The 12,058-nt window shown below is 41.3% G+C and overlaps 1 protein-coding gene and 1 non-coding gene across 2 annotated transcripts; both read right to left on the minus strand.

Annotated features, from left to right (window-relative positions):
- Positions 1 to 1,006: 1,006 nt before the first annotated feature.
- Positions 1,007 to 11,326, minus strand: stimate (STIM activating enhance). Its single transcript, XM_068595247.1, has 8 exons — positions 10,395 to 11,326; positions 8,509 to 8,557; positions 8,326 to 8,421; positions 8,052 to 8,173; positions 7,616 to 7,728; positions 6,174 to 6,251; positions 5,872 to 6,015; positions 1,007 to 2,448 (listed from the first exon to the last, which is right to left on the minus strand). The coding sequence occupies exons 1-8, from the start codon at positions 10,603 to 10,605 to the stop codon at positions 2,335 to 2,337; spliced, it is 927 nt and encodes a 308-aa protein (XP_068451348.1). The 5' UTR covers positions 10,606 to 11,326; the 3' UTR covers positions 1,007 to 2,334.
- trnar-acg (transfer RNA arginine (anticodon ACG)) lies at positions 3,171 to 3,243 on the minus strand. The gene has a single exon. It is a non-coding gene; the product is annotated as a tRNA-Arg (tRNA).
- Positions 11,327 to 12,058: the final 732 nt, after the last annotated feature.

Here is a 12,058-nt window from a genome sequence, read left to right on the forward strand (position 1 = left end):
AATATAAACATTCATGGGACAATTGTTGTTTTGCTATATTTATACTATTACTTCATTCTCTTTTCAGAATCAGAACCTTTATTTTTTCTAATGTATGTGTTTATATTATGGAATGAGTCTTTTTCCCTAGGCATCATCATGCAAGTTTGAAGTGTTACCGTGAACCGTGCGATGATGGACACACTGACTCACTATTTTAAAACCACAAACTGGGCGATGCAGCGAGCATCTGAAAGACACATTCAAGCGTAACGTCAGTCCCAAGATATTCTTTCGATCGGAGAGTATTATCTCTGACACGGATTAAAAAAAACACACAATCTCACTTGTACACATGTATCTCACACCAAAAAGTAGATGTTTGTGTCAGTGCTTATCAGCCCCTTAGTGTAAGTGTGTGTGTTAACTGAAGCTGATGAGGCAGGATGTAATGTACTTGTAAGAGCGTCTGATGGAGGACAATGACGCCTGATGCTAAATGTGTCTTCCCTTGGCTGTTTGTAAGAAGTTACCAGCTTGATTTATTTTTGGACATAGAATCATTCATGACTGAGGGTCGGATGGCTCTTGTGGCGACTGCACCACTCACCAAAGGTGGTGTGTGTGTGTGTGTGTGTCAAAGCACTGCCTCAACTGGTAAAGAATAGTATTGCACACAATTATTTGTTTCCACTTGATCGTCGATGATATCCTGCATTAATTGGACAATGCTACATTTTCTTTTTTTGTGCACATACAAGCAGTGTTATGAGAGTGTATCACATTCTTTATTGGAAAAGCATTTAGAATGATAATTTACCCCTTCAACTGCCATTGCAATCATCCTCTAGTCAATGTAATTGTCCTGGCTGAGCTGTGAGTTACCACAACAGCTGCAAGATGCTGCACTTTTCCTCCTTGAAAATGCACGTCATTTATTCTCTGCCAACGTGCCAAAAAACATCAAATGAAGTCCTCCTCCTCCTCCCCCCCCCCACACCCCTCCCCCCAGCACCACTACCACCACCGTACTTGCCACATTGTCACTCTCCATGTACTTTAAAGAGGACCAGCAGTCACACTATCAACACACACTTAAACACATGCATCCAGCGCACACCAGTTCATGCAGGTATACTGTATATATAAACACTGGTGTGCGCACACGCTTCCAAACGCGCACGCACAAACATACTTTCTCTCCACTGTCCGGTCCACAGTCACTTAACAGTTTCGAGGTCTATGCATGTCACATTCTTCACATCAGAGCCAGCTGAATGCTGATTCATGCCTGGAAATCTGGAGCTCTGGTTAAAACAGTCCAAAAAATATATATCAAACCAAAAAAGAAAACCACCTGCTGGTAATTTCACTCAGGCACATTATTGTAACAAAAGAAAATACCAAAAATAAACTCACACAAATACAATAGGAAAGGTGAAAGCTGTGTAAATTGTGCAAGAGATGGTTCCCATATCTACTCTCCTTGTTGGAGTTAAGGAATAAAGAACACTTTTGGAACAAGCATAGTCACCTTTTTGGCCCCAAAAGAACACTCAAAAACTAAAACAACAACAACCTGACAACTTGAAATGAAACAATAGACATTCAAAGACAAAGAACAAACAATCAGAGCACATCAGTAAAACAGTCACAAACAGACGAAGACTGCGTCTTGTTTCTACAGACAAAAACAACACATGCAGTCCTACAGGTTCAACACTCGAAATGACAGGAGATAAAAATGGAAGGCTGCAGCAAGCGTTAATGTGCTCCCTTTGACACAAGTAACAAATACACAAGATATGTAGTAGTTATGTGTGTAACTGGAAAATGTTCAGAGTTGTATTAATACAGTGATTCAAGCACTCTGACGCGATCCTCATCTAAATTAGAGGTGTGTCTGTAAACTCTCTCTCTCACACTCACACACACACGAGAAAACAAAGGACAACGTTTAAATGGGATCTGCATCGGGGATACAAACCCTAGAGGACATGTCAGACTGTCACATGTAACAAACCCGTTGAACAGTTTTGTTTGCATGATGTTCGGTTCTGTTGAGGCTGTTTAAATTCATTCGGCCAACCTGATCCTGTACCATTGTCCTCATATACATTGCCACCAGAGTCCAAACAGTATTAGATCAGTGTTAAAGTTTTCCTATGCATACATGAAGGATTTAACAATGTTATGTTTGCCCCCCCTCCTCCCTCATGAGTCATCAGAGGGCATCCCATGTCTGGAACAACTGCGCCAACCTCTCAGGCCGACTGAATCTGTGGAGGTACAGGCCTGCAAGGGGAACAGCTACCGGAGGAGATGCGCTTGGAGCAGTTGAGCGAGGCACACGGGTCAAACAGGGATCCCCATGCGAAGCTTCTTCTTCTTCACTGTCTTCAAGCCAGTGAGCCGCCGAACATCGTCTTCATCAGACTCGTCCATTTCGTCGTCTGCCGAGAAAAGGATCTAAAAAACATGAGAGAGAGAAACCAAAATTATAATTCTTAGTTATTGGATTATAATGGGGGAGGGAGAAGCTGCACAGTTCCTGAAATTAATTTAATTAATCAATATACCGATATATATATATATATATATATCGGTATATTGATTAATTAAATATGTATATATATATATATATATATATATATATATATATATATATATATATATATATATATATATATATAGATATATATATATATATATATATATATAGATATATATATATATATATATATATATATATATATATATATATATATATATAGATATATATATATATATATATAGATATATATATATATATATATATATATATATATAGATATATATATATATATATATATATATATCAGTACATTGATTAATTAAAAAACACACACATACAAGACAGTGAGTGCTGCCGCCACTGTAATGTTGTGTGCTGCTGTCCTCAGTCTGACACAATACAAAAAACATGCTTTGATCTGACGCAATATCCTGTTTCATTCCATATTTTGCGCGTTCAACGCACGCATGCACGTGTGCACGCACGAGAGGCTCTTACAATAATAACACACTTTCAAAGCTTCATTCAAAAACCTCAATAGAAGCTTTGAATAAATAAAAGAACAACACTTGGCCATCTATTGATACATGAGTCATTTCCTGTTTTTACCCTAATAAGGCCATAAGAGCAAAAGATCCGAGCTAGCCAGGAGTCGAACCTAGAATCTTCTGATCCGTAGTCAGACGCGTTATCCATTGCGCCACTAGCCCGCTGAATACACTCTGGCTTGCTGAAAGGAAAAACATCTGTTTCAGCAGTGCTGAGCAGCGGGGGAAGGGTGCACGCTGAAAGCATGCTCTCCAGGGTTAGCTGCAGAACACAAGCGGCTAGTGGAACAGACCGTTAAGCTGGCTTTTGTTTGCACTGCTGAGACAAAGAGTGTCCAAACTGCGGCCCGCAGCCCATTTTTTATGGCACCAAATTCCAAAAATATACACAAAGACTTGTCAGCTAACTTAAAGCATCAGGTGTCAGATAAAACTTGTGCTTTTGATTTTTACTCTGCATGTGAGAGCACAGACGACACAGACACCGCTTGCAACCCTCTGCACAGCCTCTCCCCAGCTGCAGGAGTCTGAAGTCCAGAATCACGAGATTGACAAACAGTCTCTATTTGTGTGCCATCAGGCTGGTGGACAGCTCCCTCAACAAACATTATATAACACAATACATTTAAAAAAAACATGGAATGTTGTGATGTTGGATGGTTGTCTTTTGCAATATACTTCACCTCTAGTGAGACTTTTGTATATTTTTCCTTTTGTGGCCCTCAGTGAAACAAGTTTGGACACCCCTAGTTTAAATCATTCAAATGTTAAAAAGCCTTGTAAAGCAGCTTTGCCTGGTCCAAAGAGGTACTGGCATGTAGACCACTGACAAGAAATGCAACTAGTATTCATAACAGAAAGACTCCTGTGTTGCTCAAATGCTTTTGCACAACAACCTCATTTCACAAATAACAGCAGTTAAGATAGCAAAATGAAAATTGAACACATTGATGTCAAAAGTTATTCAAAAACCAGCCAGGAGTCAAAACTGTGCTTCTTTGATTTATAGTACGACGCCTTGTCCGTTGCACGACTGGCCCAGTGCATTGGTGCTGCCCTCAGCAAACACAGATCAGCAGCAAAAAACCCAAACCTGCACATCTAATTACTTCCTCATGACCGTCTGACCTATATTTCTTATCATACGCTCATTATCTGATCACAAGAAGAACAATATTACCATGAGTAACAGCACATTCAACAGCCGTTAAAAAGAGAAGTGAAGCTTGTTTGGGTTATAAATCAACACCACTTTACGAGCTGCTGCCAACTCCTACAAGAAGGACATAGCTGGTTATTTTTCTATCCGTTTGGTTAAACTGGTCATAATAGTAAACTACGAAGTGTAAGTGTTGGCGAGAAGCACCCAACTGCTTTTACTGTTTTTAACTATAAGTGTGATACGAGTGTCCTACTTGAGCCAGTGTCTCACTTAAAGAGGCTCATCTTTAAAATTAGATATGACAGCTTCAGTCGGTGGTCACGGTCTAACAAAGGTCCTCACAGCTCCCTGGTGATACACTGGCTGTGATTCAGCGCTTGGGCCACGTTTTGATTCCCAGCCTGGTAACACATCTTTAAGCCTTTCAAGGGTTTCACAGCTACACATGAAACCATACCAAATAATCAGTCTGCTCTTTACTAGCTGTCAAGTAGAAGAAGAAAAAAAAGCTCAACTGCAACAATAACAAAAAGATGAATTTCTGCCACAGCTTCCTATGAGCAACAGTGACCAGAGCTTGCAACTGTAATAAATTAGTGGTTGAAATACATGTGTATTAAATCATCTGTATGATGAGATCAGTGGTAGTGTCCTTCCACCTTCATCTGTTGTTACTGATGACTCTTAAGGTGCTGGTTTTTAATGACAACTGTAATATCACAAAGTGCCACAGGAACACCAACAGTTTGACTGTTGACTCTGTCAAAAGGTCAGAGATTACACAGTACATGCCTTAGGAACAACAACAGCAACCGTGGTAGTCTAGTGGTCGGTATGCGGCCTGTGAGGAAACCAGGGGTCCAGTCAAAAACAGAGAAAAGGTCTGAGGGACAATTCATGAGGAATCCACTTTCCCAATGTCGCGTAAACATGACACGATTTGTCATCAGGATTTGTTACATTTAAAATAAAAAAGATGAATACAATGACAACAATTAAATGGTAACTCATATTTATCTAAATCAGAGCAAGAAAAGCATTTTGTTTATTTTAATGGACGGCCTCAAGTAATTGTGGGGCAGTATTATATCCTTTCCTTAGCATTTAGAAAATTTGACCAGCTCTCAACACGGCTGCAAACTAAGATACTTACGGGTCATTTCACTCATTTAGGAACCTTCCTAAGTAAAAAATACTTTTCACCCTCAGCAATGATTTCAGTGAGAAATTAAGGATAAATATTAAAGGAAAATAAGCTCACGCCCGACCGGTCTCATGACTTCATGTGTTGGTGGGCGTATGAATGGTTGGTAATGTGTCGAGAGCAGAACTCTGCATTGGGCTCATCCGCTTTACACGCTTATAAAATAACTGGGGAACCATGATCTCGAGAACATGTTCCTCTTTCAGACTGAGAAAGTGCAGAATTAGTAGCAAGCTAGTTCGTCCATAACAGAGAGTCAATTAGTACCAAAGGCAAGGAACAGCAAACAAAAGACAAAAGACAATTGCCCTTCACTCTGCTCCTTCAGTCGTCCACTGTCAAGTCTTGATAGCTGGTTAATGTCAACTATGTTTGTATTATCTTTTCTTCTCACTCATGTGTCCTCATTACCAGTGAGACTCACCTCTGACTCTGAGTCGTCATGGGACAGAGCTCGTCTGTAGCGCACCTTGCTGTTCCCCCGTGAGTCCTCCTCTCTTTCCTCCAGTTTCGCTTTCGTCTTGTGCTTTTTCATAAGGAAATTATCTACCACCCAGAACATGAGGGCCTAAAGGAAACACAGAAACAAAAATGTCATGATATGACACACACACTAGACTGGCCAGGGTAAATTATTAAGTATCTCGCACGAGACATGCAGTATTTGTGTAGCCGGAGCTGTAAAATCAGGGTGCAGAGAAAAACACATGGTAACAGCAGACTTACGTTGACGAAGAACGGAACGATGAGCATGACGATGGCCAGTTCCAGTTCTGGATTCTCTATGGGGTTGAGGAGAGTCAGCTGCGACACAAACACGTACAACACACACAAGCACAGGCATAAGCATAAACAGCACTCCAAGCCTCAGACTAAAAGTTAAAAGCTTAGTCGGAGCAATGATAAATTATAAGGATGGGCTAGTGAAGTTCACGCCACAACTTAGAATCTGCCGGAAGCAATTAAACATCACCATCTGGTCCGGAAAGAGAATTTACCAAACCTGATGATTTGCTGAACAAATCTGTTGATGGAATTGTGAAGGTTTTAAAGGTTTTAAGGCTTTCACACTAAATATGTGTTCAAGAATGAGCTGTTTTTTTCTTCAGATTTGGATGTTTCGCTGAAGCATGTGAACTCTCATTGAGGTACATTCTGATTACTAGAGAAGAAAATGTAGCTGCATCTATAAAAGATTTAAATGCTTCGTCGTAATAATGTCGACCTTTGATTTGACGCTCTCCCCACTGTGGTCTGTATTCCATTCCCGGTCAGGGAACAACCAATTACGTCTTTCTCAATTGTAACGTTAGATTCATGTTTCACACTGGTCTACAAGTGGAGAAAAACATCCAAGGAAACACACTTGCTTGCTAACAAAGGCAAAGTAAATATGGATGTAAACAATGCAAATGAAAAAAATAAATTGACATTTCCTGCAGGCTCCCAATATTGATAATATGGTGTGGCTGTGAAGGACATGAAAGTTACAAGTACCACTGCACAGAACTACAGGAAAGGAAGAAAAAAACATGCCTTTCTAAGACAAACAAACCTTAGACCACCAGTCTATTGTTTAGGATTCGGCTTTGTAACACTGCCGCCTGGGTTCGATTTTCGGTCAGGGAACTGATCTTTACGAGTTTTAAGTAGGATGTGTGGAACGCAATGTAAAAAGACTTATCTTTAACGTACACACATGAAAGCTTACCGCGAGAAATCTAAACATAACAATTAAAATATGCAATGAGTTTTGCAATGTGTATCAAGCGTTTTAGTTCAGTCTTTGTTGACATTAGGTGCTGTCCAGTTTTTCTGATCACATTTACAGGACTCGATATCAATGAGCATACTTTACAGTATTTAGAAAAGCACCTTTAACCTATCACAATTCTTGCAATCTTAAGCAAGTTAATGCAAAACCCGCCAACTATTTTGAAACGCAGCAAACAGCACAAGTGATGAAAGCTGACGGAGTAACATTGTCCAAATAATAGTGTAAATAAAGGGTATTTTTCCTTGACAAATCCTGCTAATGGAGTCAAAATGAGGCTAATAATAACTCTGAAGAATGCTGCAACACTTTTGAATATTGGTGAAAAAAATATCCTCATGACATTACGGGGTACTGTTGTTTTTTTAAACCGGTTTAACTCCTTTTTTCTGACCTTTTTCCACTGGGGGATGAGGAGGACCAGCATGATAAGGACTTTCTCAAACACCATGATGAGGATGTAGAGAATGCACTGGCCCAACCACGCTGTGCACTGCACTGGCTCTCCTGCGTGCACACACACACACACACACACACACACACACACACACACACACACACACACACACACACACACACACACGAAAAGGAAGACAGATTTCCATCAAAAAAGTCTGCTTAAGTATGTGTACAGTTTATTATTATTAGAGTTTACTGCTTCTGAGATACACAAAGTGTTTCATGGACAAGTAAAACACTGGCAATGGAAGAAATGGCATTGCAGCACTGCACTACTGAAGGCAGCTCTCTACTGCCCTCCAATGGGCTTTACAGGCATTTTAGGAACATGCTGGAGCTCCCACTTTACAACTCACACACATGGTCCTCACCGTATTCACCAAAACGCAGAGAGTCCCACTGCTTCCACTCCACAATCGCACTGATGGCTCTCACCCCCGCGTAGATCAGCAACATGCCCAGAGAAGCATCCAATAGGAAGTTAATGAGGTATCTGGGAGAGACAGAGGAGTGAATGCAATTTGAATCGGCAGTCAGAGCTTTCCTACGGGATGGCCTAATTATTCTACACTTCATGCCGACTAATCTAAATAACATTAATTTGAACAGTTAAATCCAGGACATTCAAATACACGATTGACTCACAGAGAGCAAGGATCCTCCTCAGTGAGATCTGACAAGTAGACATTAGCAAAGTGGATAAACAGCATCCCAATGGCCTGTTTTGAGGTGTCCAGGAACCTGCAGAGAGACAGAACAGTTCATATGCTTCAGAGGCACTCCAGTGAGATCCATTTGATGCCTTTGCAGAAGTTGGCTCTGCCTTACCAGATCCTCCAGGGTCTCCGCTCATGTTTTGGCTCCCTGAAGCGTTTCACTGCAGAGAAAAGAGTGCACCACAACGATGGCGAAATTTTAATACTGATCACTTATAAACACAGAAGAACAGAGAATCAATCACACAGTATATCTTCTTCTTTTTTTTTAACCGAGTTGTTATGGGTCCATTGAGCGTTTTGTTGGTTTAATCGGGGCTATTTGTTTTGTTCCACTAAAAGTCTTACCCTGAACTGACATATTTATACTATGGAAATAAGGGGTGACATTTTCTTTGCGCGGTCAAACCTATGTGACACTGAATGGCTTCTATTTGAGTTAGAGGGAGACAGATACAGGCCAATTGTAATATCTTGTTGGTCACAGAGGAAGCAGAACTAGTGGCCCAGACCAGAACTCCAACACATGACCTACTATGCTGTGCAGCAGCTATGAAATGACGTTTCCTGTATTTTCAGTTCTCGGCTAAGTTTACAGGAAAGAGAGACATGTTTCGTTCAAAGAGGGCAGAAGGTAGAAGTGGATCAAACTCTCAATACTTCAGTGTGACATCATAATTTGACCAAATGTAGAAAGACTAGTAAGAAAATGACAACGATTGGTCTGCTTTTAATCAAGACTGGTTCTTGTAACAGAGAAAGCAAACTATATTATTCAAAAATTCTGTATGAATTTTTAGAAGACCTCACTGTAAGTAATCCCTGTGTGTAAAGGAGAAACAAGGATTTAAAGCTAGAAGGCTCATGATTGAAAGCAGTGTAGGTCCAACACAATAGTGGCTTGTTTTTCATGACACTACCATTTTCCCTTTTTTCTCCAATTACACATAAAGCTGCTTAATGAGAGGAGGCCTTCTCAACGTTATGACATCACGAAGTACATATTCTAACATCAGACACGTCATCATTCGAGCATCATTGTTCAACGCTGTGAGAAATCAGCTGGACTATTACCTTACCTTCTACACAAGTCCCAAACTACTCAAAGAGAACAATCTACCCACTCAAGACCTGCACTAGATACTCTTGCCCAACTGTTTACCCTGAGGATTTTTGTGTTTCCGTGCAGGCAAGCTATACACCAAGCTGTGACCTCAGTTTCTGCTTTGAGCACCAGTATGACTTCAGACTAAACACACCCTGTGTACAGCTGGGTGTGATGTGAATAGAGGCCGTGGCCTCCTCCAGAGGAAAAAGCATGAAATGCAGAACATTCCTCCTGACTGTGGATCTGCTGGGACACACAGGACGGAGGCTGCTTTCATGAGGTCATACAGCTGTCAGTGCTGTGCGAGAAACCAGCCGTATCTAACCAGGCTTAAGCCTGAGTGGGACTTTTTATTCTAGGCAAAGGTTTTCCCGTCTCTATCTAAATTGTAAAGCGTGAATTATCAGTTTGTGCAATGAAGTGTGTTCTTGAAATGCAGACTTGCCAGTTCTTCAATAACACTGCCAGTAAAAAGAGGGGATGGATGATGTTGTTGTTTTTGTAACTGTGAAGCTGCTGCTAATGTATCTTACTTTGTCATTTTATATCTACAATGGGAACGTATTGTTTTTTTTTTGTTTTTTTTTTACAAATCTGTATTACACAGGTGAATTGGAACTGCAGGCCCATATCACAGTTTGAGAGAGCTGGTGACTTTATTTATTAAAACCACAGCCAACCACGTTAACAGGCACAGTCTCGTGCACTTTGCTTCAAAAGACATAAGAAAGCTGTCTATGGTAGGGTTGTTTGCCTTCGCCGGTAATAGAGCTGGGTACGAGCCTCACAGCTGATACCAATATCCACTTTGATTAACTGAGTAATGCCATTGGACAATTGCCCGGTCCTGTCAGATATCTGACACGCTGCAGCCCAGTGGCCATACTCACACATCAGCGTGCTGAAAGCCATCACAGCCAGAAGTCCTTGCAGAAATATCCCAAACGAATCCATCAAGGCGCCGTTCTCGCAGCCCCGGTTATCGGTACCGGGCGTCGGGGTGGCGGACACCGACATGTTGGCTACGGACACTGGTCCTGGACCAGCCAGTGCCACGTCTCCTAGCTGGGACAGCAGGTTGACTCCACTGACAGCAGCCATGGTACGAGACTAGTCGACGAAGCCGAGTGGTAGCTTTTCACGGACTCGTGTTTGTGTGTGCGCTCCCCGGTCCTCTAGTCAGCTAATCGATAGGTTAAGCTGGACAGTCTTCGGTGAAAGATGGTGGCATCCTCTCCATTGCAAGCACCGCACACTCATGCTCCTGCTTCACACGCCCACGAAGTCATGGCTTTGTTGTTGTTGTTCCAAGTGAAACCACGAAAGGTTACGATGAGTTGCAATAGCCGAGACCGTGACCTACTAGTCTGCGCTGGGCAACGTTAAAAAACAATATCTCCAACTTGGAAGGTCCGTGTGGCAGTGAACACATTGGCTGAGCTAACGTTGGTACCGGACATCCCGCAGAAACGTGTCCTGTAGCTACTTTGACAGGCGCAACCAACGCTGTCGCTTATTTAAAATGTGCTGCACAATGCAGGTCAAGCTGAAATGAAACATTGCCGGAACACAAACGTTCATAGCTTCTCATAAAGCCGCTCTATCGGCTGAAGCTACCGCTGCTCGCCTAGCTAGCGCCGCGCTAAAGACGCGGCTCCCGTGCGCAAAGCGAGCAAACGCATTTAACTCTCGGGCCCTAAAACCCGCGGTTGCGCCGGTTCACTGTTACTTTACCGGGTGGGTGGAAGACTGCTCCCCTGAATAATTATTTAAAAAGGAATTATTGCAGGTCACGGCTTGCTTGCATCCAGCTGCTTCCCTGCCCAAGTGCCCACTCATGTTGACAGACGTCGGGTCACGTGACCTGCGTATCCACGAACTGCATTATGGAAAATGCAGTATGACAAACTCTACTGAACAAAATAGTAAAGCCCTATTGGAGAATTATAGCTTCCCCCCTAATATTCGAGTCTGTGTTATAGTTGTATGTGCGTGCATATACTATGCATGTAACATAGCAATCCTTTAATCATGCGTGTGTAATATAATGCATATGTGCCGAACATGTTTTCCAATAATAGAAAGTGACAAACCAGCCTGCTTCAATTTGTTGTTCACAGTTTTAATTGCAGTCATCTCTTTAAATAGCAGTTATATTTTAAAATATTAATAAAAAAAGCTGCTCCACAAGCAAGTTAGTAAACAAAAAATCTACAATTGTTTTTTTTTCCATCACAAAAAAATTAAGCACATTACAGTAAATCACACTACAATAACTGGTAAAAAGAGAAACTGATTTACAGAAGCAGTTTGAGAATATTGTCTTGCTTTAAAACTGCACATTTATCATCAAGGTAATTAATAAAAATTAAATGGCTCAAATAATCACCTTTTGCTTCATTAGTTTTAACCATACGCCCCATATGAGAAAGTACAGGCGTATTCTGTGCAAATATGCCATAGCCTATATTTAAGGGATTTACACATTGCTTATGTAGAAAGTGAATTGCTCAATAGTTGTTTTTTTTCTCCTTCCTAATCACCCTGTTGCGCT

This window comes from Clinocottus analis, unplaced genomic scaffold (genome assembly GCF_023055335.1).
Source record: "Clinocottus analis isolate CAN_PGR_092001 unplaced genomic scaffold, fCliAna1.0.p SCAF_3, whole genome shotgun sequence".
Taxonomy (NCBI): domain Eukaryota; kingdom Metazoa; phylum Chordata; class Actinopteri; order Perciformes; family Cottidae; genus Clinocottus; species Clinocottus analis.

Coding starts and splice junctions, on each gene's coding strand:
- stimate (XM_068595247.1), bottom strand. CDS start 10,605: ATGGCTGCTGTCAGTGGAGTCAACCTGCTGTCCCAGCTAGGAGACGTG. Junction 8,558..10,394: donor GGCTTTCAGCACGCTGATGT/GTGAGTATGGCC, acceptor TTTTCTCTGCAG/TGAAACGCTTCAGGGAGCCA. Junction 8,174..8,325: donor GAGGAGGATCCTTGCTCTCT/GTGAGTCAATCG, acceptor TGTCTCTCCCAG/ATACCTCATTAACTTCCTAT.